The sequence below is a fragment of the Pyrgilauda ruficollis genome, unplaced genomic scaffold (genome assembly GCF_017590135.1).
Source record: "Pyrgilauda ruficollis isolate IOZ18807 unplaced genomic scaffold, ASM1759013v1 scaffold77, whole genome shotgun sequence".
NCBI lineage: Eukaryota > Metazoa > Chordata > Aves > Passeriformes > Passeridae > Pyrgilauda > Pyrgilauda ruficollis.
The window spans coordinates 834,709-857,614 of record NW_024529599.1 but is presented as its reverse complement, the minus strand read 5'-3'; the positions used below and the strand labels follow the sequence as shown (position 1 = coordinate 857,614).

Genomic DNA, 22,906 nt, shown 5'->3' with positions numbered 1-22,906 from the left:
TCAGCTTACCTTCAGACCTCATCAAATTAGGCATTTGGCCTGCTTTCCCTGCACAAGGGCAAGAAAAATTAACCAAAAGATCCTGAAATAATGTGACCTTTCATCATTTAAACATGGGTTTTTTTCCCATTAAGCAATGAAAGCAGCAGAGATGCTATTCTCAAAAGTGCCTCAAAACAATTATCTCCTTCCTCTGGAATAAATGGTGGGAAGCAAGAGGTGAACTGGAGATATGGCATTTGCAATTCTCCATTTTCCATCTGCAGCAGGAAGAAATGTTGATTTGCATTGTGCTCTGACACAACTGCTTGACCTCGGTGCAGCTTATGCTAATCACTTGCAAGAAAATGTTTGTTTGCTCCGTGTGTGCCCAGCATATTTCTGGTATCTGAGCCTGATAGATGAAATATTGCTTACAGCACTGTGCAGATGGGGATGGCTGAACTGATGGCTGGTTGGCCAAGTAATCCAAGCAAATAGAAACACTGTGATAAAAGAAGGCCTGAGAAGTTTCCCATCCATATTAGCTGGGTATTTTTATACCAATTCACTCCCTTTCTGCTTACTAAGCAGTAATTGCTCAGGCTGACACAGAAAATAGAGAGGATCCATCTCTTTGCCCAAAGCAAGGACAACTCTCCTTTCCTCGCTCATCTAACTTGGCCTAAAAGGAAATCTCTCTCCTGGTCTCAGTAGCTTTACAAAGTTAAAGTTTTCCCGCTGCCTTGGGAGCATTTGTGTTGCTGTACACATCCCCTATCTCTGGGTATGCTCAGAGGGGTATATTTCAATTAAACATGCTCATCCATGAAGAAGCTGGTGTCATGCTGTTGCTACTGTCCAGCAAATGCATCGGTCTGGCCACAGGATTTATTTGTGCATGCACTGCCATTGGAACATTTTGTGTGTGTTCCCTGTTCTGATCACTCCCCCGAGGAGCTGGGAACAGAATCTGGCTGGCTCTGACAAGATGGTCACTTTGCCTGGCTGGGACACAGACCTGAAGGATCAAAAGTGTTGATCAGCTTGTCTCCATCCCACTGACACAATCTCCTCAAGATCCATTCTGTGTTGCACTCAAAAACCAGTACCTTGAGACTGACTTTATTGCACTGTGCCCAAAACTCAGTTGAGAAAGAGGGGAAGAAGCAGGAGGAACAGCTGAATGGTCAGAGCTGCAATTTCTTCCGCACCATCAGGAGAAAGGGGAACACTTTCTCTTCTCAACCTGCAGAATCCATCCCAGAGAAGCCATCCCTTGTTTGCACAGATATTCTGTAAGCATAGAGCTCTTGTTATTCAGTGCACAGGCCTCCAGTTACAGCAGAGCATTCCTGAGCCTGCTGAAGTTCTACATAAGCACACGAGACATGCTGAGAAATGGGCTTAGCTTTAAACGTGTATTTAATATTAAATGAAGGCTTAAGAGCTTTGCTGCCAGGAGCAGGGAAGGATGTTTTGTTTGCAGTGTGCCTTGTCCTGTGTGGGAAGATGATGCTTGTCTGCTGCTGAGCTCCAAAGAGCCTTTCTGCCATTTCAGGGGGCTGATTTGAAGCAACTGACACCAGGATTTAGGACCTTGTGGCAGGCTTTTTTTTTTTTTTCCTTTTTTTTTTAATAGTATAGATATTTTCTCTTGTAAGCCTGGTACCTGAAACACCAGCAAGCAATCTCCAGCCTTACCCAAAGGGACTGTTTTTTGTTGGGAACCCAGCATTTCTGACAGAAACAAGCATCAATCCCTGCACCTCAGCATCTCCTTGTGCTCTGTGCACTGCAGTCTGGCAGGGGCTGGGGTCTGCCAGGGGGGAACTGCCTTTAATGGGTTCAAATGGCTGCTTCCCCCTGGCCATATGTCAAAGATAACCACAGCAAAGCATCTCTGAAGCCCCAGATGTTTTGTTTCTCCAGGCTTTGTGGAGCCCTGTCTGCAGGGTGGGACCGGGGCAGGCAGAGGGGAAATCAGGAGGAAATCAAATTACTGTCAATAAGCATGGAGAGTTTCTCCCTCGAGGGATTTACAGGCAGCTAAGAGAAGAAATGGGTGGAAAACTGAGAGATGACCTTGTCCTTCAATCTGAGCATGGGATCAAAGCCCAGCTGAAGATGGAGTGGCTGTCATTGATTTCCATTTGTTTTTCCATCCTTCCCTCCTCTGTCAGATACTGATCTCTCGTACGATTTGTGGGAGGAAGCAATCCCCTCCAAATCCTCTGCAGGGAAATTGAGAGCAGCCCCCAAAGGTTCATGCGTAGAAGATCTACATGCCCTTTTCATAGCTTTCCTTACTCGTCCAACCTTTCAGAGACTGGAGCAAGAAAATCCCACAACTGATGGAGATTGGCCACAGGAAATCTCTCCAAATGATGTCCAAACTGCCCTTGGGAGCAGCACTGCAGCTGCCTGAGGAAGGACAGTGTGTTCAAAGACGACCCTCAGACCAGGCTGTAACTTCCTTCACGTCTCGGACGGTTCGCAGACCTTCAGGAAAGCCACCAGATCCCGGTGACCTCGGGGAGGCTCTGCCTGGTCCTGCAGCTCCCGGTGAAGGTTCCATGCCGGAGATCTGTGGGACATGGTCGCCCTCTAAAGGGAAGAGCTGAGAAAATCCGATTAATTCCCACACAGGCAAAATTGTAGAGAAATTTAGGAGAGTGGGCATGGGCGAGGCAGTGGCTCTCCCTCTTCACCCAGAGTCTTTGTTCTGACTCCAGGATATCCTTGGAACCATTATCTGTGCACTGAAAACATGAATTATTACATCCAATCCACTGCACACTTAGCTCATGCTGTTCTCCCGAGTTTTAATTGTTGAGTCCATTCATTACTTGGTACCTGGCAGAGCTTATCCTTTCGCAGGCACACACGGGCTCTGTGGGCTGAGCGGCTTCCACCCAAAAATCAAGAGTGGCAAATCCCTCAGCACATCCAAGTCACATCTTTTCTCCTTCTGGGATCTGAGCTCTGCTGAAGGGGGATTTTAGCTTTTAGATAAGCCTTTGGGGCAAGAAAGTAGATATTAGCAGTTTTTATGTTTCTTCTCCTTGGTTGTGTTTGCACTCTGTTAATGTTCACACAGACTTTATATACTAAAGCTAAATGGAATCATCCATAGTTTCATATGGATAATGTTATAAGTTATAATTTCGTTTATAGTTTCATATATAAGCTAAATAGGATCATGTGGATTTCATGTCAGGTTTTAACAGCAAAGGACAATCACAGCACATCGCACATTCAAAGCACGGCACATACATTTACTAACTAATCTCTGACTAATCCCTGATTTCCAGCTAATTAGCCCCTTCCTCCATGAGCTAATGCATGTTCAGCCTTTTGAAGCATTCAGCCTACTAAGAACAATCATACGTGTCCCGCTAATGAACAGGGTACACGAAGAATTAATAAATAATTAGCAAATACCATTAAGGAGTGGGATGAGGGGGGGCAGGAGCGCGCTTTACTCCTGAGGGACGGGACTACGCTTCCCGTCAGCCCCCGCGCTCCACACGGGGCAGGACTACAGTTCCCATGAGCCCTCACGGAACAGGACTACAGCTCCCATGAGCCTCTGCGGCCGCCCCTCTCCCCGCTGTTTCTGAGCCAGCATGGTGGCGGAGCTGCGTGTGGTGAGTGGGCCCGGCGTCATCGGCCGCCATCCGCGGGCACGGCGGCCTCGAGGGGCACGGGGGCGGCCGGATGGTGTGTGGGGAACTCCCGTACGCTGCCGGAACTGCCAGAGGGCTGTGGCGAGGGCTGCGGGCTGCATGGGGAGGGCGTGATAGTGGCCGCTCTCCTCGCCATGGTGGACGGAGAGAGCACGGCCGGGGCTCTGGGCCCGGCGGGCTCCGGCCCTGCCGTGACGGGGCTGCGCCAGGAACCGCCGGCTGGCCCGAGCCGTGCTCAGGGTTTTATGGGCAGCGGGTGCGGCTCAGCCGGGGCTGTCTCCCAGCACCCCGAGGCGGGCGTTGGGCGGGCCGAGACCCCGCGCACAGGTGGGGCCGGGGAGCCGCGTGTGGCCGCAGGCATTGGTGCTGCCCGGGTGAGGAGCGTGACAGCCACGAGGGCAAAAACGGATCTGCGGTTTGGGATGGTCCTCTACTCTTCAGGTGTTCTGGAAGCTGAGCTAGTGATGATAAAAGTTATCCCTGTCTGAATTTGATCTTTCCTCTGTGGAAGTGTAACTCTGAGGCTCAGTGTTAGAGACACAAAGGTAAAGGAATGATTTGGTACCTGAACTAACTCTTGTTTCCTTTCTCGGTTTCAGAGCATGACACCGTGTCAAGAATGGGTAAAAACACTCCCCTGGCTGGGGAGCTGATTTACCCACAGTGCACCTTCACAATGGTGAGAAACAGCAGCATCTGTCTTGGCACAGTCTGGTTTTCTTTTTCTCCTCTAGCGTTATGGGAGAAAGACTCACTCTGCTGTCTCAAATTATAGCCTCCTGAATTCCTGGGGCTCCTGGGAGGGGATATAAAAGCCCAACAGCTTGATGAATGTAATTAAGCCAATAAAGGCTGTAGCTTTGTCACAGCTGCCACCTGAGTGTGCTGCCCTTGGCTGGCACGGAGCACAAGCTGAAAAGCAGCATGGATTGAATGGGAATTTCACTGGTGTTGGTGCCCAGCAGAGCACCTGCTTGTCAGCGTGGTCAGAGATGAGCCAGAGTAGAAGGATTAGAGGTAGGAGGGATTAGATGACAGCCCATTATGGAGACACTTGACACAGCTCATCTCATAACTGTATCTGTCTCAGAAATAGACCTAGTGACAGAATAATTGCTCTGTTTGCCTGCCTGGAGGTGCTCTGGGACAGTTTCAAACTTGCATCAGGTTGCTGGGGTGGGGAGGTGCAGCTCACCTGCCCCACAGGGTCATCCTGTGAAGGACACACCCTGAGGAACCTGTCACCTGAGGGGATGTGGCTGTCCTAGGACTGAGGAATGCATTTCTTAACATAAACCCACAGACAAATTACACCATGGATGGATTGTTCTTGGGTGCAAGGAACAAGTTGGGCTGGGAGGTTTCTGGAAGATGAGGAGAATGTCAAGTTGAAACATCTTAAAAGGGTCTAAACCACCAGTGTCTCAGAGCTGGTGGGGTTTTTCCCTAAACAAGAATTTAAATAGCATCCACCTCCCAAAGTTTCTTGTCTGTGAATGAGACAGCCCCCTGGCAAACATGCTCCTCTGTGTCTTGAGGGACAGCTTTCTGCTCTGCTGAGTTTGTGACACAAAAGTTGCCTGTCTTTGAATGGAGAATTTCTGTCTACTTCTTGCTCTGTGATCATCTTCCAGTGCTGGGGATTTTTCTCAGGAGAGGTGAGGGGAAGAGAGCTGACTTTATTTAAAGTACTTTTGCTAACTGTGTTCATTGCAACTTGTATTTAGGAGGAAATGGTCCTGCAGAATCCTGGGGCTGCTGTTGCCCAAAGACAGCTTTGGCCAGAGGGCAGCTGCTGTGTTTGGCTTCAGGTTGGTAAGAGAATTGAATTCTTCAGTATTGTGTGTTTGTTTTTAATTCATTAATTACTATCCAGGCCTGTAGGCATATTGAGTCACCTGGTGAGCCTGATCTCTGAAGGTTTACCAGGAAAAATCCCAGGGAGAACAGCTGTGTATCTGTTCTGTGTGTGTTTTTGGGGAACATGAGGGGTTTGTGTAGCATGGAGTGGGACAGACACTGAGCCTGTGATGTGTTGTTATCCCTGTCTGACACTCAGCTTGAGGAGGAAAATGTCCACTGAGGCTCAAGTACTTCCCTTAGTGGGTCCCCTGCCCCTTGCAAAGAGTCCACAGTTGTGAGTGGCACCAGTGACAGAATCTGTCCCCTGTCCTGCCACCCTGTGCCAGGTGCAGTCCCAGGCACAGCTGCAGAGCTGCTGTTGTCATAGCACAGTTTAGAGCTGCAAAGAGCTTTCAAGTTCCTTGTGCAAACAGTGACAGGTTGAAGGGCAGATAAGAAATGCATTTTTTATCTTCCCTGATGTACAGTCACTGAGCACACAGGCTGGAACAGCACTTTGTCTTGGGCAGCTGACAGCTGCCTTCTGCTAAATGATTTTACGCTTTATTGAACAGAATTCGGTTTTGTTTGCAGAAGGTCAATAACAGCTTGTGACAGGCCAGCAGAGCTGGTGACAGGGAGCGTCATCAGGACTGTGAAAGGGGGAGGGAATGGCACCACAAATCAGGCATTTGGGTGCTCTGACAGCACAGCTGTCTCCCAGGCAGCATCAGGCACTGGGGCAAGCACCTGGAGCTTTTGACTTCCAAGGGAAAAGAAAGTGGAGAGGCAGCCTGATAATAAATGGGACAAGTAAAAGCTACTCAGTGCTTAGAGATCAGAAGGACAGGAATTGTTTCAGAATGGACTTTTTTAGGAAAACAGTTACAGCCTTGGTTTGTGGTTTCTCACAGATGGGGAAGGAAGATTGTTCTGGACTGGATGTCAAAAATAACTGCTGATATGTCATGTGAAATGGCCACCTGTGTGTAGCCACATGCTCCTCCTCACTGCTCAGTGGTTGCTGCAGCCACGACATGGGTAAGGGACCACTAAGTCCAAAAAGGATTTGGGTACTAGTGCCATTGGCCTGGGTGGGAGCAAGGTTTTGTCTCCTGAGACCTGTACTCCACATTAAATACTGCAAATCAGGAACTTTTCAGCTGCTCTGATACCTTGTTTTTTTTTTTCACCAGGACCTGATCTACAGTTGGCTGGAGGAAAAAGTGGTTCCCTGCTTTCTTCTGTTCCAGAATAAAATAAGTTGTGGAAAATCTTATTAGTCGAAGTTGTGTTTTATTTGGTTATTTCTGTAAATGTTGGAGTCCATGCTCTTAAAGGGGTTTTCTAACTGTTACGATTCTGATTCTTCTTGGACAGAAACGATTTTGTGCTGATATGAAGGATTTTGGATTAAAACCCTTCCTGAAATGGCTGTTGTGAGCTTACCCTTCATAGGAATCTGATAACAAAGACTTCAGTGTCTGCAGATGCAGCGTCCCAGAAGTAATTCATGGGAACAGTGTGACAGAACTAACTTATGGCTGAGGTCTGGTGCCAAATGGTTCTTGTGGTGTTCTTGGGAATACAGCCATGAATAAGTCCTTAAAATGGAGTTAACTCCAGCTCCACCCTTGGCTGGGAATGTCCCTTTTTGAAAGGGAAAAGGAAGGAGGGTGCTTGTTGTGGTTCTCACTGTTTAGTTCCTGATGTGCCTGTGAGCTGGGTGATCCCAGGCAGGATTGCAGCACCATGACAGCCCCATCCTGCTCATCTTGCCCTGAGTGTCACAGTGCTGCTGATGTCACCTGAGGCTTGGCCAGAGCTGGTTTGAGGAGGTTTCAGAGTGTCTTGGCCGGGAGATGTGAGGATCAGGCTCATTCATGTCACGAAAGGTTTTGCTGAGTGTTTGGGAACACAAAACAGGCCTGACAGGCTGCTGTGGTACCAGTGCAAGGTGGCTCTGATGGGAACAAAGGTTAATTTGAGACGTGGGAACACAAGGTGGGCCCCAAGCTAGAGATTACATCTGGAACAGGCTTGGAGCCTAACCTGCGTCTGTGAACCAGCTGGAAGCAGCCTGCTGGAGCTTCAGGTTTGGAGGTTCCCTGGCTCAGGGCCAGGGTATCTTTTGCCATCTCTGTACACCAACCTCATACAGTAAATACCATTCCAAGTGGAAAAGGGCTGTGCTCAGAGCTTAGAGTCTTGAATCTCCATGATTTAAACTGCTTTTCATCCCTGTCTGCCTTTGGAGCTGTTGCCCAGTTGAAGTCTCTACCCCTGTTACTGCTCCTCTGCTGTGGGAGGTAAAGCGGGGGGGTCTCACCCCACCAGTTCATCAAAAGAACAGAAACAGGTGTTAAGGAAAACAATCATTCAACATTTATGTAATTACACAAAGTGGGAAAGTGTCTTGGATTACACTGCTCTGTCTCCAGCCCCCACCAGCTGGAGAAGCCTCCCCAGGTGGGTGTCCCTGAGCAGTGCTGGTGGATGAAGGACAGCTGAAGGGTTCAGAACCCTCCCCTCCCTTGGGGTTTGGGGAAGGAAATTAAGAGTGACCATCACTTTGACCCACCTGGTGTGGGGCTGCCTCTCAGAGGCACCAGGGAGTCCCTGTGCAAGAAAAGGCTGACAAAGCCAGTGCCACACACACGGCTGAGGTCAGTGTCACCTCTGGGCTGCTCAGAGCCTGGACGTGTTCCTGGTGTCCTGGCTGAGCTGCTGTGACCCTCCTGGTAGCTGGTGGCTTTTGAGCCCCTTCCTTGTGAGAAAACACCAGACCTCAAGAAGGGGACAGTGACAGGGCCCTCTGTGTCTGTCCTGCTCTCTGTGCCACTGACCAGGGAGGCAAACAGATCCTTCTGTAACGTGGCACACATCCACACACAGCTGGCTGGAGCTGGGACTTTGCAGTCTTTCTGGAGAGAGGTGTTCTCCAGACATGTCACCTCTTGTCACCTGAGCCCCAGTGCAAGGATTTATCCTGCCTGCTGCAGTCCCACCATGGTGATGACTGTTTAAGGTGAAGGGCATCTTCCAGCATCCTCTTCCAGCATCACCCTGCCCCTCCTGTGCTCCACAGGGGCCACTGCTGCCCCAAACCCACATTCATGGGGCTGGCAGGGCACAGCCACAGCTGTGGTGCTTCTGGCTGCCCCAAAGGCCATGTTCAATCCCACTGATCCCTGAGGAGATGCAACATTCCTCCACCAGCACCAGCTTCCCTGTTATCCTCACATCACTGCTGGCTGTGGTGCAGCAAGCCTGCTCCGTGGGCTGGCTGGCCAGCTGGGAAGAGCCCTCAGGAGGGAGAAGGTGACCCTCAGGAGGAAGGAGAAGAGCCACAAGAGTCCTTGGACTTGCCCCTGTGGGGCAGGCTCCCGGCCTCAGCGCTGGTAGAGGGTGATGATCCCTGCGCGGTGCAGGCTCCTCCACAGCGCTGCCTCCAGCATCATGTCGTGGTTGGCATAAAACACCAGAGGTTTCTTCTCCACCTCGTAGTAGTGGTCTGAGAACTGCTCGTAGTTGTCTGTGATGAACCCGTAGGCACTCACCTGTGGGGAAGGAGGTGGGGCAGATAGAGGAAGGGTCAAGGCTTCACCTCAGGTGGTCCATCACCACCAGCACTCCCTTCAGGGGCAGGGGACGTGTAGGACAGCCACCAGGATATGCTGGAACACCACAGCAGCCAAAGGAGGGGCTCCCTTCTCCCCAGGGGAGCAGTGGCCCCGTGGCCCCTTACCTGGTCGCAGGTGTGGAGCGCGGTGAGGAGCATGAGGGCGCCGGTGCTGGGCATGTACAGGGAGCTGTACTGGGTGTTGAGGAGCTCTGACCGCAGGAACCTGATGGGGACACGGTGGCTGTGGGGTTGGCACAGCCCTGCAGCCCCCAGACCCACACCCACCCAGCCTGCTCCAGTGCCACCAGTGCCCAGTAAGGCAGGAGCACTGAGTGAAACACTGGGCTCTCTGATTGCTCCTCTCATTTGCTCAGAGGCTGGTAAAAGGCACCTCTGCTGTTTGGAGCCACCCCAACCTGGGCACCTGCTTTCATAAAAGGCAGGAAAAGACCATCCCGTTGGGACCTACTTTTGCTCCTGTTAGACTGGGACAAAATTTAATTTGTTTTGGGGAATGGAAGCAAGGTGAGCACAGGGAGGTGTAGGAGGGGATGTGAGCTGTGCTGCAGTGAACAGGAATGGCAGGGGAGAGACGCCTCTGCCTTGTGTGCAAACAGCAGGGCAGGGGTGGTTCCAGTGTCTAGGGGAGAGTGGGACTGCACTTTGATGCTGGACAGCTACTGGTCTGTACTGGAATGAGCAGAGGGCGAGGAGGCAGTCTGAGCCCAGCATGGAGCAGAGCCAGACAGCAGCCACAGTGCTCATCACCCTCACCTTGCTGTCAGGTACTGCAGGAAATCAGGATGCAGCAGCTTGAACTTCTCTGCCGATGCCTCCGGTCCAAAATATTTCTGTGGGCTGTAGCAAGGCAAGGAGAAGGGCAGAACTTTTGTTATGGGAGTCCTGGAGCTTCTTGGGGGGGACAGATGTGGGGAGAGGACAGGCGAGTCATGCCTGCATCACTGGGGGTGCTGGGGGGATCTTGGGGAGCTACTCACTCATCCCCCTTGTCCGAGCCCTCGGGCACAGGGCTGCCCTGGATGGCTGATTTCAGCATGACGTAGTCACGGATATCCGAGGGGATGAAGATGTACTTCAGGTCCTGCAGCAGGGACACAGACAGGGCACTTGGCAGGGGGTTTAGGGACACGGCCCATGCTTGCAGGAGAGGACTGAGGACTCTCGAGATGGGGAGGAGATCTCAGAAGCAAGCCCAGCCTGAAGGGACAGCTTGATTCAAGTCCCCAACAAGCCCTCAAGGTCTCACCTTGCCCTGGGGGATCTGGGTGAAGCCATACTCCTCGTAGGAGACGAGTGAGTTCTTCATGGTGTTCACCGTGAAGCCGTAGAAGGAGACCTTGGTGCCGACGTCCTCCTCGAAGCCCTTGATCACGGCACCGTTGAGCCTGCAGGAAAAGCAGAGAGCATGTGTCCAGGGCTGGCATCTCCCAGCAGCCATGGCCCCATCCTGCCTGGGATTCACCCTCACCTGAAGACCAGGTCGTGGCTGTCGATGGCCTTGCCCTGCCGCGAGCCGTTGAGGATGCCACCGTTGCCCACCACGGCGCAGCGGACGCAGCCCCCAGAGAAGGTGGCCCTGTCGAAGAGGTGCCTGTTGGCCGAGGCGTTGAGGAGCTGCAGGGTGCTGCCCACCACTGGAATGGAGCAGGATGAGACCAGTCAGCAGGGAAAAAAAAGGTGTGTGCCGACCCATGTGAGCACGTGCAACAGCACGCACAGAGCTGGCACAGCACAGCCAGGAGCAGCACACAAGAAAACTCACACCACCCCCGTGCAGGAGAGAGGTCTGCAGGTGGGATATGGGGGCACCACACAGGCTCTCCTCTCCCAGCTTGGTGTCACCTCCTCTTATCTCTTATCTCCCCATGCTCCTAACCCTGCTGCAAGCAGTGGCCACCCAAGGCTGTGCAAGGCACAGAGATGCATCCGGATATCTCCAGCCCTGCAGATGCTGCTGCCTGTGCTGGCCACATCCCCTCTGATGATGTCTCTGCAAATGCCACTGGTTGTCTCCTGCTTGCCGTTCCCAGCACTTCCCAGCCCAGGGATTGAAGCTGGCAGCTGCCAGGGAAAACAGAGAGTGGGTTTGGGGTGGGAAGGGAAACAATCTGCATGCACAACAATGGAGCTGGTTGTCCGAGCTCCTCCGGCCCCAGTTAATAATCACAGACACACTGGAGCTTTTATTCAGGGAAAATGTCACAAGATGCAGCAAGAGCCGCACCCTCTGCCCTGTGCCTTGGGAGGTGGGGTGGGAAGAGATCAACATTCCTGGCTCCTCTGCAGAGCTCCTTGCCTGTCCCGTATCTCCAGTCCCTTCTGGGCTCCCCAATCCCCTCAAGCTGCCCCACATCCCAGCTGGGTCTGTACCTGCGAGGGACAAGCCTTGCCAGCCATAGGGGACATGCCGTGTCTTCAGCCTGTCCCAGGTCTCCAGGGTGAAGTGCTGGTCCCACATCAGCACCGGGGTGTTGAAGCGGAAGATCTCCCGAAACTTGGGGTCTGCATTTGCTCTGGCCATTACAGAGTGGGGGCAGGAGCTGGGCTGGGAGGGAGGAAGGAAGATCCCTGCTCAATCTCCAGCCTGGCTCTGCCTTCCCTGTGACACCTCCACCCCTCAGCAGGCTCTCTCCAAGGTGAGAACAAACCCAGGGACAGAAATGCTCCTTGTCCATCACATGTTCTGCCGGGTCACCCAGGCAGGGCATTGCCTCGTGCCTTGGTTTTGTGCTGCAGAACAGCCTTTGGCACCCAGCTCGGTGGGGCTGGCAGAACCAGGGCTTACAGTCACCTGAGGGCAGAAAGATTCAGCACCTTCAGGTGTGGGCAGCCCGTTAAAGGGCTCTGCTCTGTGAGAACACAACAGTAACAGCTCCCCTCAGGGCCCGGGGCCATCCCCATGAGTCTCTGGCCTGGACTGCTGGCCCAGGAGTCACGGGGTTGGATGGGGGTGGTGATGCTGCCTCCAGCCTCCACACTGGGCAATGGCAGCAGGGAGGCCTGGGGAGAATCACTCGTGTGGATGGACAAGGTTGCTCCTCTGTAAACCCCTTCCAGAGGATGCTGCTCCTCCTCAGCCTCCCCACACAGCCCTTCAACCAACAAAACCCAGCATGGAGGGGGCACGGGCATCACTGTGCTGTGCTAATGATTACCTGCTTTCTGCTGGGCTCCGGCTCCTCCAGCTCGGCAGAGGGCTTGAAGGAATTCCCACTGGGATGGGGGAAACATATGGCAGAGTTAAAAATCCATTGCTTGCGAACTGGGGAAGCCCACAGTGGGCAGGGCCCTCCCAGCTCCTGCCAGGATGGCTGAGCATTTTCCCTCCTTACCTCTCCAAGCTGCCTCCAAGAGCCCACCTGTGGCTGCCGGCTCCCTGTGGTGTCCCTGAGGGAGCCAGGACCAGCGGCCCCGGCTGCAGCAAGCTGGGAGAAGACAAGTGAGGGCTCAGCTGAGGAGGGGACACTGAGCACCCTGACATCCCCCCGCTGTGAGAGCCACAGGGCAGCACCACGACCCCTCCATTTATCTCCTCTTCACCGCTGCTGTGCCCACCCACACCCATCTGCAAGTGGAGAGAGGAGGTTTTGCAAAATGCAGGGTTTGTGCAGCCACTATCTTCTGCTGGGTCCGACCTCCAGGACTCCCATAAACCAAAAACCACACCCAGCCCAGCCTGCAGCCTTGGGGAATTCCAGCTGAGACATCCCTGGCTCTTCCCACCATCCCACCATTCCTGAGTCCCAAGAGGACCGGGCTGGAATAAACTGGACAGGCCAGCAGGACACATTTAGTTGTTCTATTGGAGAAGCAATGTGCAACTGGGCTCTGGAAGCTCTCAGGGTGCATGGGACACCCTCTGCCATGGAGGTGGCTGGGGCATGCCCTGATCCTTCATTAGTAGCAGGGGCTGCCCACCCTGAGCAACTTGGGGTGCCCTGAACCCCACGGGGCCAGGCTGAGCTGCCCCAGCCCCTGGGGGGGCACTGGGGCTGGGCAGGCGAGCAGGAGGTGGGAGCCCACCGGAGGGGAACAGGCTCCCATTCATCCTCACACAGAAAGGCCCTTCAGAGCCCCCGGCCAGCCCGGGCAGCAGGTGCTGCGGCCAGAAGGGGGCTATTGTGGAGGAGACAAGGGCTCCTTGTTACAGGATCTCTGCCTGGGAGCCTGGGGACAGGTAAAGGCAGGTGGGGAGCGGAGCCTTACCCCCCCAACCCTGCTGGCAAGACGTATCCTGGCACAGGGGCACAGCAGGAGTTGGGTTTCTGTCCCTGCCATGGCCCCTGTCAACACCAGCAGCACCCACAGCCCTGCTCAGGAGCAGATCCAAACCCATCTGCCAGCCAAACCCTGCTCTGTGCCACTCTGGGGGCATGGCATGACAGGGGAGGACAGCCCAGCACCCTGCCTGGGGGCTGAAGCATGTCCCCAGGCGTGGATGGAAGGGCAGCACCAAGCAGGTTTTATTCCCAGCACCTTCCTTGCACCATCCCAGCACTGCCAGCTCTGGGCAGGGCATGCTGAGGGTGCTGAGCCCCAACAGTGGAGCAGGGCAGATTTTAAATCAAGCCCATGTGTCTTGCCTTGGTGTCTCATAGGAAGTCAGGTTCCAGCAGGAGCAAAGCCCCCACCACTCCAAACAGCCTAGGGGTCAGCACAGCAGGGCCCCCACCAGCTCACCCCTGAGGCTCATCCTGAGACCACCTCAGCAGGCAGAGAGAGGAGGGAGGGAAAATGCTCAGGAGGGTCCACGAAGATGGAACTGAGCCATCCCAGGGAGATGCAGAGCTGCAGCTTTCTGCAGGGCCTTTCTGGTGTTATCCTGCATCATCCAACTAATCCCAGCCTGAGCAAATTTATCTGTTCCCTTGGCTTGCAGGGGGCAGTGCAGGGTCTGCTCACAGCAAGGGCAAGGCCATCAGAGGCTGTGCCAGACCTGCTGGTTACGCTGGAAGCTGCTCTTTCAGCCCAGGTACTGACAGCACATCCTCCAGGGCAAAGCTCTCCCACACAAGCGTCCCACAGCTCTGGATCCCAAGGCACAGCCCCGGAGAGCTGCCCTGGGGTGCAGGGAGCTGCCCTGGGGTGCAGGGAGCTCAGCCCAGCCACCACACAACAGATGGACCAGGGGCTGGGGAAACCTCCCTGCTCCAACCTCGAGCTGGCTCCTGCCAAGCACTGAAGTCCCTGCGTGCAAAGCCCCTGGGTTGCCCACCCACCCGTTTTCTGGCCACAGAGGTGCAGCTCCCACCAAACCCTGAGGCTGTTACCCTCACCCACCATGTCCAAACTTCAGCTGCATCCAAGCAGCCTCTCCCTGTCCCACCACCTCCCCAGCCCTTCCCACCAGGTTCACAAGCCCAGCTGCACATCTCTGCCCACCCAGCCCCTCCCCAGCTCTCCTCTCCTGTTTCTTCCCTTTCCCTTCCCCAGCTCACCCAGTGCCTGCAGCACAAGGCAGAGCCCTGGGCAGTGGCAGTGCGAGGGTGCTGCACTACTTTCTGAGCTGCCAGGGATCTGTGGCTGTGCCCTGGATGGAGGGAGGTGGGCACAGGCAGCCTGGCAGCTCGGCTCCTGCTGACCTTCCATGGGAGCTGGGCCCCAACCCCACCCATGGCCGGACACAGTGGGTGGCACCTGCTCATCGTTTCTTGCAGGCTTTGTGCTGAACTGATAAATCGGTGCCAGCACCTCCCTGCACTTGCTTGCCAGCTGTGGGTGCTGGAGCCAGCTCTCCAGCGTTGCTGCTGCCCAAACCCTGCCGGGAAGGGCGTGGGGCAGCCGGCCCCCCACCAAACAGCATCTCGGCGGCATGACAGGGAGCCAAGCGCTTTGACGTCACCTGCCAGGATGTGGTGAAGCACCTCGTGCTGCTTGGTTGACTCAGAAGATGACAATTCTGCCCGGGACCGACAGATGCACAATGGGGCTGCGGGAAGGAGTGGCTGTGGCTGCCCGGGCACTGGCGGTGGCAGCAGAGCCAGCCAGGGCTGGGTGCACTCCCTCACCATCGTGACATTCACAAATATGACGTTTCTGGTCCAAGGCCATCCCTCATTTCCGGAAGATAACGCTGTGTGTGAGTGTTGTGAGCACACACTCTGGCCTTATCTTCAGCAAATACTCCCAGGGCCCCACAGAAACATTTGAGGGAGCCAAAACAGCAACAAGAACCCGCTCTTGCTCCATCTCACCACGAAGGGCTGAGCTCCAGAAGCATCCTTCCTTGGTGCACAGCAGGAGTGGCACAGCGAGGCTGGGCAGAGCTCCATGCTCGTCCCATCTGCCCTAAGAATGAAGCCACGACTGCAGCCAGCAGCTCACCAGTGGGGTTTGGGAGATGGATGGGCAGGGAGTGGGACAGGGCTGTGCCCACCTGAACCCCAGGGGATTTGGCTCTCTCCATCCCAGCTCTGCTGGGAACAGGGCATTTGCCACTTCCATGGGGCCACCAGCTTTGTGCAGAACTGCAGAGGGACTTGGCATTGCTGTGGGGGTCCTGGGGTGAGCTGGTGCTGGCAGCAGCCACCATCCATCAGAGATCAGTTTCCTCCTAATCCCCTTTGTGCCTCTGTACTTCTGCATGGAGACACTGCTCACACAAACCTCCTACTGAAACCGCGTCACCTGCACCCACAGGTGAGGACTCTGACCCTCCTGTCCCTCCTTGCAGCGTAGGAAATGAGTGCTCTGTGATGGCACCTCAGCCTTGTGAAATGGCCAGCCCAGTTCCAGCTCTGGACTCAGCTGGCAGGCCAGCACCAGTTCCTGCAGGGACACAGCTCTGCTGGGACGAGCAGCACTCATGCAGTGCCATGTTTGTAACGACAGGGAATTGAAGCAAACAGGCAGCACTGTGGCTTGGGTTTAGCTTTAGGAGCTGAATTAAAGCCAAGAGGAGAGTCCAGGAGGGCTTTGGAGCACAGGTCAGCTCTGTGTTACCTCCCGCTGGGCCCCTCTCCGGGGCTGGACAAGCTGACCCTTGGTCCCATCAGTCAGGGGCTGGAGCCTGGGCTGGCTTTCCAAGGAAGGTGACCTGGGGCTGTGGCAGGTCCAGGCAGGGTTAGCCCAACATGTGGTGGGGGGAACCTGCTCCCTGCTTCCATCCCAGGGGTTTTCTCCACACCCATAGACCCTGTGTCAGAGCACAGCCGGTTTTCATTCCCAGCTCCAGCGTGGGCCATGGGCACATTCTGCTGCCCTCATGGGCCTCAGTTTCCCCTCCAGTGGACATCAAGCTCTTTGTGGGTGACTGCCCCGGGCAGTTTTTGGCAACGCTGCCGCTGGCACCACTGCACACCCGGCACGGCGAGGGTGGAAAGAGCCAACAGCCAGCCCGGGCTGCTGCAGATACCCCTGATCCACCAGCCCGGCAGGAGAGGGGACCTCTCCCTTTGGCACGGTGGCATCGGGCAAGGAGAGCTCCCAGCTGGGGAAGAAAGAAGGTCTGAACCCCAGGGCAGCTCATCCGGCTGCATCCTCAGCAAATCCCGCTGCTAATCTCACCCTGCGCAGGACCGGCTCCGGTCCCCACAGCATCCCCCATTCCGGTGGGGCTCTGTCGCACCGATGGCACCCAAAAGCACCCACGAGGAGGGGGAGGACACCCACAGCGCTCTCCTGGCCCAGCACCTGATGCTCGCAGGGGACAGGGCAGCCGGTCCCGCAGCCCGAGCTCCTGCGGGCTCCTTGCCCCGCACCCGGCGGGGCTCCCCGGGGCAGCCCAGCACCCCCTGCCCTGGGCACGGGGCAGGCTCAGGAAGGGGCTCCGGGAGGTTTGGAGGATGCAGGGAAAGCAGACAAAGGCGGAGTTGCAAATTGCTGGAGTTTGGAAAACGCTTCAGCCCCGAGTTCGCGAGCGGTGCGGGCGGCCCGGGGGATCCCAGCCCGGGGCAGCCGTGCCCTGCCTCTGCAAGGGGGGGTCGGTGCAGCTCCGTGGGGGCCAAACCTCCCCCAGGACGATCAGCGGGCTCCAGTCCCGCACCAGCCCGGCGGGAACACGCGGTTGGATCCGGGTTGGATCCCCAGCCTCAGCCGCGCCTGCACTCTGCAGGGGTTTCTCTGCACTGTGATGCGCTGAACCCTCGGAGGGGTTCACCCCAATGCGGGGACCCTTGGAGACCCTCCGTGGCCTTGGGGTCCCGCTCTGGGCAGCGCTGGGCTCGGTTGGGGGCCGTGGGCAGGAGCCGGTGCCCAGGACTCAGAGCACAGCCTGCTGCCAGCCTATTTCCCAAGGCGGCCGGGGCAGAGCTGCGATCACCAGCCCTGAGGGGCCCACACCGGCACCCCGATTCCCCCTGCCCATCCCAGCGCGCGGGATTTACAGATCCCCGCCTCCCTGTCCCATCCCGTCCCCCCTTACCTGGCTATGATCCTCTGGCTGGTGGGCGCCTCCACCGTAGCGTGGTAGTGACTGTAGAGGAGCAGGGAGGATGTTAAACCTGCCAGGAGCAGAAGGCAAAGCCTTTTCCAGTGCGGGGACCCCATCCCGAGCAACTCAGCCCCCGGAGCAGCGCAGGCGAGCGGGAGGGTGGCAGCCAGCCCCGGGCACACGAAGTTCCCGGTGCCTCCGCTCTCCCAGCCCGGTGGGCGCGGACAGCGCTGCGGGCTGGCTCCGTCCTGCCCCGGGTGCCCAGCCGCACTTCGGAGCAGGCTGGGATATTCCTCCGGAGCGGTGGGAGGGAGGGTGTAAACCGGAGGGAGGAGGCACCAGGCTGACTGGTTCAGACTTGCTGAGAAAAAAAAGCACTTTTGAGCTGCATTTTCTCCGAGCTGGGGATTAAACATTTACCCAGACGAGAAAGAAACTGAAATTTTTTTTCTTTTTTTCGTTTTCTCTTTTTCTTTTCAATTATTTTTTTAACCTCCTTTTCACGCCACCCACCCAAGGCTCATAAGCAGGGGTTCCCCTTTTTGTAACTTTCTTGTCCGACTCAAACACGTGGGTGTTTGGGCTGCACCCACACGGACACCCGGCGGCCCCACGGTGCCACCCCCGAGCATATCCGCTCATTCTTGTTATTATTCTTATTTTGTGCTCCTCAGAAACCGCAGGCTCTGAAGTCGGGACCCCGACAGCAGCACCCTGTCGCAGCCACCCAGTGAACCCGCCAGGAGAGAGGACAAATGTGGGGGAAAAGGGGGGACACTAATGGGGTGCTGCCACTAAAGAGGAGGGGGGACACGGTTGGGGTGCTGCCCCCGGGTCCCCGGCACGTTCTGGTTGAATGGCTCCCCTGCATTTGCAGCAAACAAAACCTTTCAGGGCTTTGTGGAAAGCTCGACAAAGAGTTTGGGTTGGAGGAAAGGAGAAAAGGGTTTGGGGGAAAATCTGCATGAATTATTTTGGTATTTTCGGAGAGGATGTGCTCCAGTTTCTTTTTTGAAAGAGTATCTTGGTTATTTTAGTTCAACTCCGAAAGAACCAGCCTGTGAACTGAAGGATATGCATACCAAGATGTTTGTTGCAGTGGGGGAAGGGACTCAGCAGGCAAACAAGCCTTTTCAGTTGAACTGTAGGGATTTTGGGGCGTTGGATTTTTAGGAAGTCACCAGGCTCAGGGAGCAGCACTTGGTGAGCCCTGCTCCATCCAAACCCTTTGCCCATGGCTCCCTGAGCACTCAAGAGTTGTTCCAGGCTCTCACACACCTCCAGCCCCTGCACAAATACCCTTTTGCATTATTCAGCCCCAAAACCTGGGCCCAAACCCTCTCCCTGCCCCTGGGTCCCACTGTGCCTGCATTTTCCCCAACTTTCCTTAATCCCCTCACATCCAACCACTCCCCACTTCCTTTCCAGCCTGCCCAGACAGGTTCAAAGGAAGATAAAAGCAAAACATATTTTAACAGGAGTTTGCTTCAATCTCCACTTGCTTCTACTGCAGATCCCTCCATTGCCAGCCCTGGTCCTCTGGGAATTTTGGCTGTCTGGGGATGGCACCGCATTGGCATCCACAAAGTGCCAGGCTGTGGTGTGAACACGGCAGCAGCTCAGTGCCTGAGGACCCCATCCCGAGCAACTCAGCCCCCGGAGCAGCGCAGGCGAGCGGGAGGGTGGCAGCCAGCCCCGGGCACACGAAGTTCCCGGTGCCTCCGCTCTCCCAGCCCGGTGGGCGCGGACAGCGCTGCGGGCTGGCTCCGTCCTGCCCCGGGTGCCCAGCCGCACTTCGGAGCAGGCTGGGATATTCCTCCGGAGCGGTGGGAGGGAGGGTGTAAACCGGAGGGAGGAGGCACCAGGCTGACCGGTTCAGACTTGCTGAGAAAAAAAAGCACTTTTGAGCTGCATTTTCTCCGAGCTGGGGATTAAACATTTACCCAGACGAGAAAGAAACTGAAATTTTTTTTTTCTTTTTTTCTTTTTCTCTTTTTCTTTTTAATTATTTTTTTTTTAACCTCCTTTTCACGCCACCCACCCACGGCTCATAAGCAGGGGTTCCCCTTTTTGTAACTTTCTTGTCCGACTCAAACACGTGGGTGTTTGGGCTGCACCCACACGGACACCCGGCGGCCCCACGGTGCCACCCCCGAGCATATCCGCTCATTCTTGTTATTATTCTTATTTTGTGCTCCTCAGAAACCGCAGGCTCTGAAGTCGGGACCCCGACAGCAGCACCCTGTCGCAGCCACCCAGTGAACCCGCCAGGAGAGAGGACAAATGTGGGGGAAAAGGGGGGACACTAATGGGGTGCTGCCACTAAAGAGGAGGGGGGACACGGTTGGGGTGCTGCCCCCGGGTCCCCGGCACGTTCTGGTTGAATGGCTCCCCTGCATTTGCAGCAAACAAAACCTTTCAGGGCTTTGTGGAAAGCTCGACAAAGAGTTTGGGTTGGAGGAAAGGAGAAAAGGGTTTGGGGGAAAATCTGCATGAATTATTTTGGTATTTTCGGAGAGGATGTGCTCCAGTTTCTTTTTTGAAAGAGTATCTTGGTTATTTTAGTTCAACTCCGAAAGAACCAGCCTGTGAACTGAAGGATATGCATACCAAGATGTTTGTTGCAGTGGGGGAAGGGACTCAGCAGGCAAACAAGCCTTTTCAGTTGAACTGTAGGGATTTTGGGGCGTTGGATTTTTAGGAAGTCACCAGGCTCAGGGAGCAGCACTTGGTGAGCCCTGCTCCATCCAAACCCTTTGCCCATGGCTCCCTGAGCACTCAAGAGTTGTTCCAGGCTCTCACACACCTCCAGCCCCTGCACAAATACCCTTTTGCATTATTCAGCCCCAAAACCTGGGCCCAAACCCTCTCCCTGCCCCTGGGTCCCACTGTGCCTGCATTTTCACCAACTCTCCTTTATCCCCTCACATCCAACCACTCCCCACTTCCTTTCCAGCCTGCCCAGACAGGTTCAAAGGAAGATAAAAGCAAAACATATTTTAACAGGAGTTTGCTTCAATCTCCACTTGCTTCTACTCCAGATCCCTCCATTGCCAGCCCTGGTCCTCTGGGAATTTTGGCTGTCTGGGGATGGCACCGCATTGGCATCCACAAAGTGCCAGGCTGTGGTGTGAACACGGCAGCAGCTCAGTGCCTGAGGCTGGCAGTGCTGTCACTGCTGGTCTTATCCCACTGGGAGAGAGGGCACTGCACCCGGGACACTACAAAAGGACAGGGGCCAGGCTGATTTCAAAGCAAACTTGCAGGGAACCCTCCCTGCTGCTGTGCAGGGCAGCTGTGGCAGGAAGGCTGGCTGGGCACGGGCTGTCCCAGGGAAGGAGAGAGCAGCTGGAAGGACAGGACAGACCACGACCACTTGGACACACAGGGATGAGACTGAGCTTAAAGCCCAGCTGGAGCTGAAGCTGTGGAAGAACAGGCAGGAAGAGGGGGTCACATGTACCCCAGCAGCAGAAGGCAGCTCAGAGAAATAGGGGTGCATCAATGGAGGGACTTGATGCTTTTTGCCTCTATCACTAAACCCTAACCCTAACCCTCTCTCACTAAAACTGCTCCCAGCCCTCGGGGTACAGGCATTTTCTGGAAGTCCCAGAGCCAGCAGAGCATGGTTGAGTCTGGGGTCCTGCTCAGAGCCCCCCAGCCTGGAGCTGTCCCCACCCTGTGTGACCCCGGGTCTGCCTTGCTCTGCCTTGCGCATGGCTGGATGTGCTCCCTGTGATCCGGTGCCTTGGCTCACGTGCTCTTGACTCTGGCCCTTCGTTAACCACAGCTAATTATTACCAACTGCTCGAGTAAGTCACAAGGGACACAGCAAGGCTTAGCTCCAGATGGATGACCAATGATCCAGGGGAAATGGACCTGGGGAAAGTCAGGAATTTGCCATTTGGAAACATTTATGACCCAAGCATGTAAATGCTGGTGGAGTGGCAGCTTCAAGGGCTGGAGGAGCTGGTTTCTTCACATCTCACTGTTTCCATGATATGTGGTTTTCTACTGTTGGTTTTATTTTCAGCGGGGTGAAAATGAGATGCACAGTTCTTCATCTGCTCTACTTGTTTTGTGCTACAATGCATTTTGGACTATGCCCCAAAATTAAGTGGTGCTTAATTTAGAAGTTAAATAAGTGTGAAAAACCTTTTAGGATGGCAGTTGCCAAATAAAGATTAGGAAAAGAACATAAAAGAAATTACAATGGAAACCAGAAAGTGTCATTTTTAGCCTGGGCTTTTTATTCCAGTGATTACTTCTTGGAAACAGAACCCAAACCCTCCCAGTGACTAGAGAGCACAAGAGGAGAATAAACATATTTTGCACCAGCTGGCTGCTAGCCACAGGTCGGTAGAGGAAAAATCTCATGGTCTTTGCCATGATGAACCATGCAGGTAGGAGAATGAGATCTCCAAAAATCTCCTGGAGGATTTACACATCCAAATTCATTCAGCACGGGTCAGAGGTACATTTAAGAAAGTGCCAAAAACCTGCTCACAGAGCAGGTCCCTGAAAGGCAGAGCTGTTAGCCCCGAGAACGGGGGCCATATGGCTGCTGCGGAGGCACGGCCGTGGCAGCATGAAGAATTCATCAGCAGATGTCCCGGGAGGTGACGCACGGCCCCTGCCTGCAGGGCAGCGGGAGCAGCTCGGCCACAGCTCCCCTGGCCCGGGGGAAACGGGTCAGGCACGCTCCCCCACATTCTGCTCGGCTTTGTGCTGGATTTGTAGGTGTTTCTACAACAAAGGGCAGGAGAAGTGACCACACAGAGGATGCCTGGAGATGGGGGTGACAGCAGGGTGACAGCAGGGTGACAGCAGGGCGCTGGCTGTGGGACCAGAGATGCTCAGGGCTGGGCTCTGCCCTCCTGCCCACAGGCTGCAGGGGGGGAAAGGGGCTTGGAGGTGCAAGAAAACTGCTCAGAGAAGGGCAACGAAGCTGGTGAAGGGTACAGAACACACATCCCTTGAGGAGAAGCTGAGGGAGCTGGAGTTGTTTGGCCTGGAGAAGAGGAGGCTTTGTCACTCTCTACAAGTCCCTGACAGGAGGGTGTAGCCAGCTGGGGAGCGGTCTCTTCTCCCTGGCAACCAGTGACAGGATGAGAGGACATAGTCCTGAGCCAGGGGAGGTCTAGGTTGACCTTAGGAGGAATTTATTCTTAGAAAGGGTTGTCAGGCATTGGAATGGGCTGCCCAGGGAGGCAGTGGAACCACTGTCCCTGAAGGGGTTTAAGGAAAGGCTGGATGTGGCACTCAGTGCCATGGTCTGGTTGACAAGGGTTGTCCAGTCAAAGTTTGGAATCAATGATATCAGAGGCCTTTTCCAGCCAAAGGGATTCTGTGACTCTGTGATCTTTGTACCAGTGTGGC

At 54.9% G+C, this 22,906-nt stretch overlaps 1 protein-coding gene, 1 long non-coding RNA gene and 1 other non-coding gene across 5 annotated transcripts; 2 read left to right on the top strand and 1 right to left on the bottom strand.

Moving 5' to 3' along the window:
• The first annotated feature begins 3,549 nt into the window (after positions 1–3,549).
• Positions 3,550–6,789, top strand: LOC121363915. The gene is made up of 5 exons (XR_005956800.1): positions 3,550–3,629; positions 4,268–4,347; positions 5,396–5,479; positions 6,425–6,551; positions 6,707–6,789. It is a non-coding gene; the product is annotated as an uncharacterized LOC121363915 (long non-coding RNA).
• On the top strand, positions 4,122–4,197 carry LOC121363918. The gene has a single exon (XR_005956802.1). It is a non-coding gene; the product is annotated as a small nucleolar RNA R38 (small nucleolar RNA).
• A 1,011-nt stretch (positions 6,790–7,800) lies between the features above and the next one.
• Positions 7,801–19,307, bottom strand: ST6GALNAC2 (ST6 N-acetylgalactosaminide alpha-2,6-sialyltransferase 2). Of its 3 annotated transcripts, XM_041486558.1 has the most exons (11): positions 19,162–19,307; positions 17,519–17,638; positions 12,489–12,581; positions 12,312–12,369; positions 11,527–11,701; positions 10,625–10,790; positions 10,403–10,541; positions 10,134–10,237; positions 9,910–9,993; positions 9,259–9,358; positions 7,801–9,070 (listed from the first exon to the last, which is right to left on the bottom strand). In XM_041486558.1, exons 1-11 carry the CDS (start codon positions 19,164–19,166, stop codon positions 8,903–8,905), a joined length of 1,212 nt encoding a protein of 403 aa, XP_041342492.1. In that variant the 5' UTR covers positions 19,167–19,307; the 3' UTR covers positions 7,801–8,902. The 3 variants fall into 3 exon arrangements, with proteins under 3 accessions (XP_041342492.1, XP_041342491.1, XP_041342490.1); XM_041486557.1 differs by lacking the exon at positions 19,162–19,307 and having other exon boundaries at positions 17,519–17,784; XM_041486556.1 differs by lacking the exons at positions 17,519–17,638; positions 19,162–19,307 and having other exon boundaries at positions 12,489–12,821.
• Positions 19,308–22,906: the final 3,599 nt, after the last annotated feature.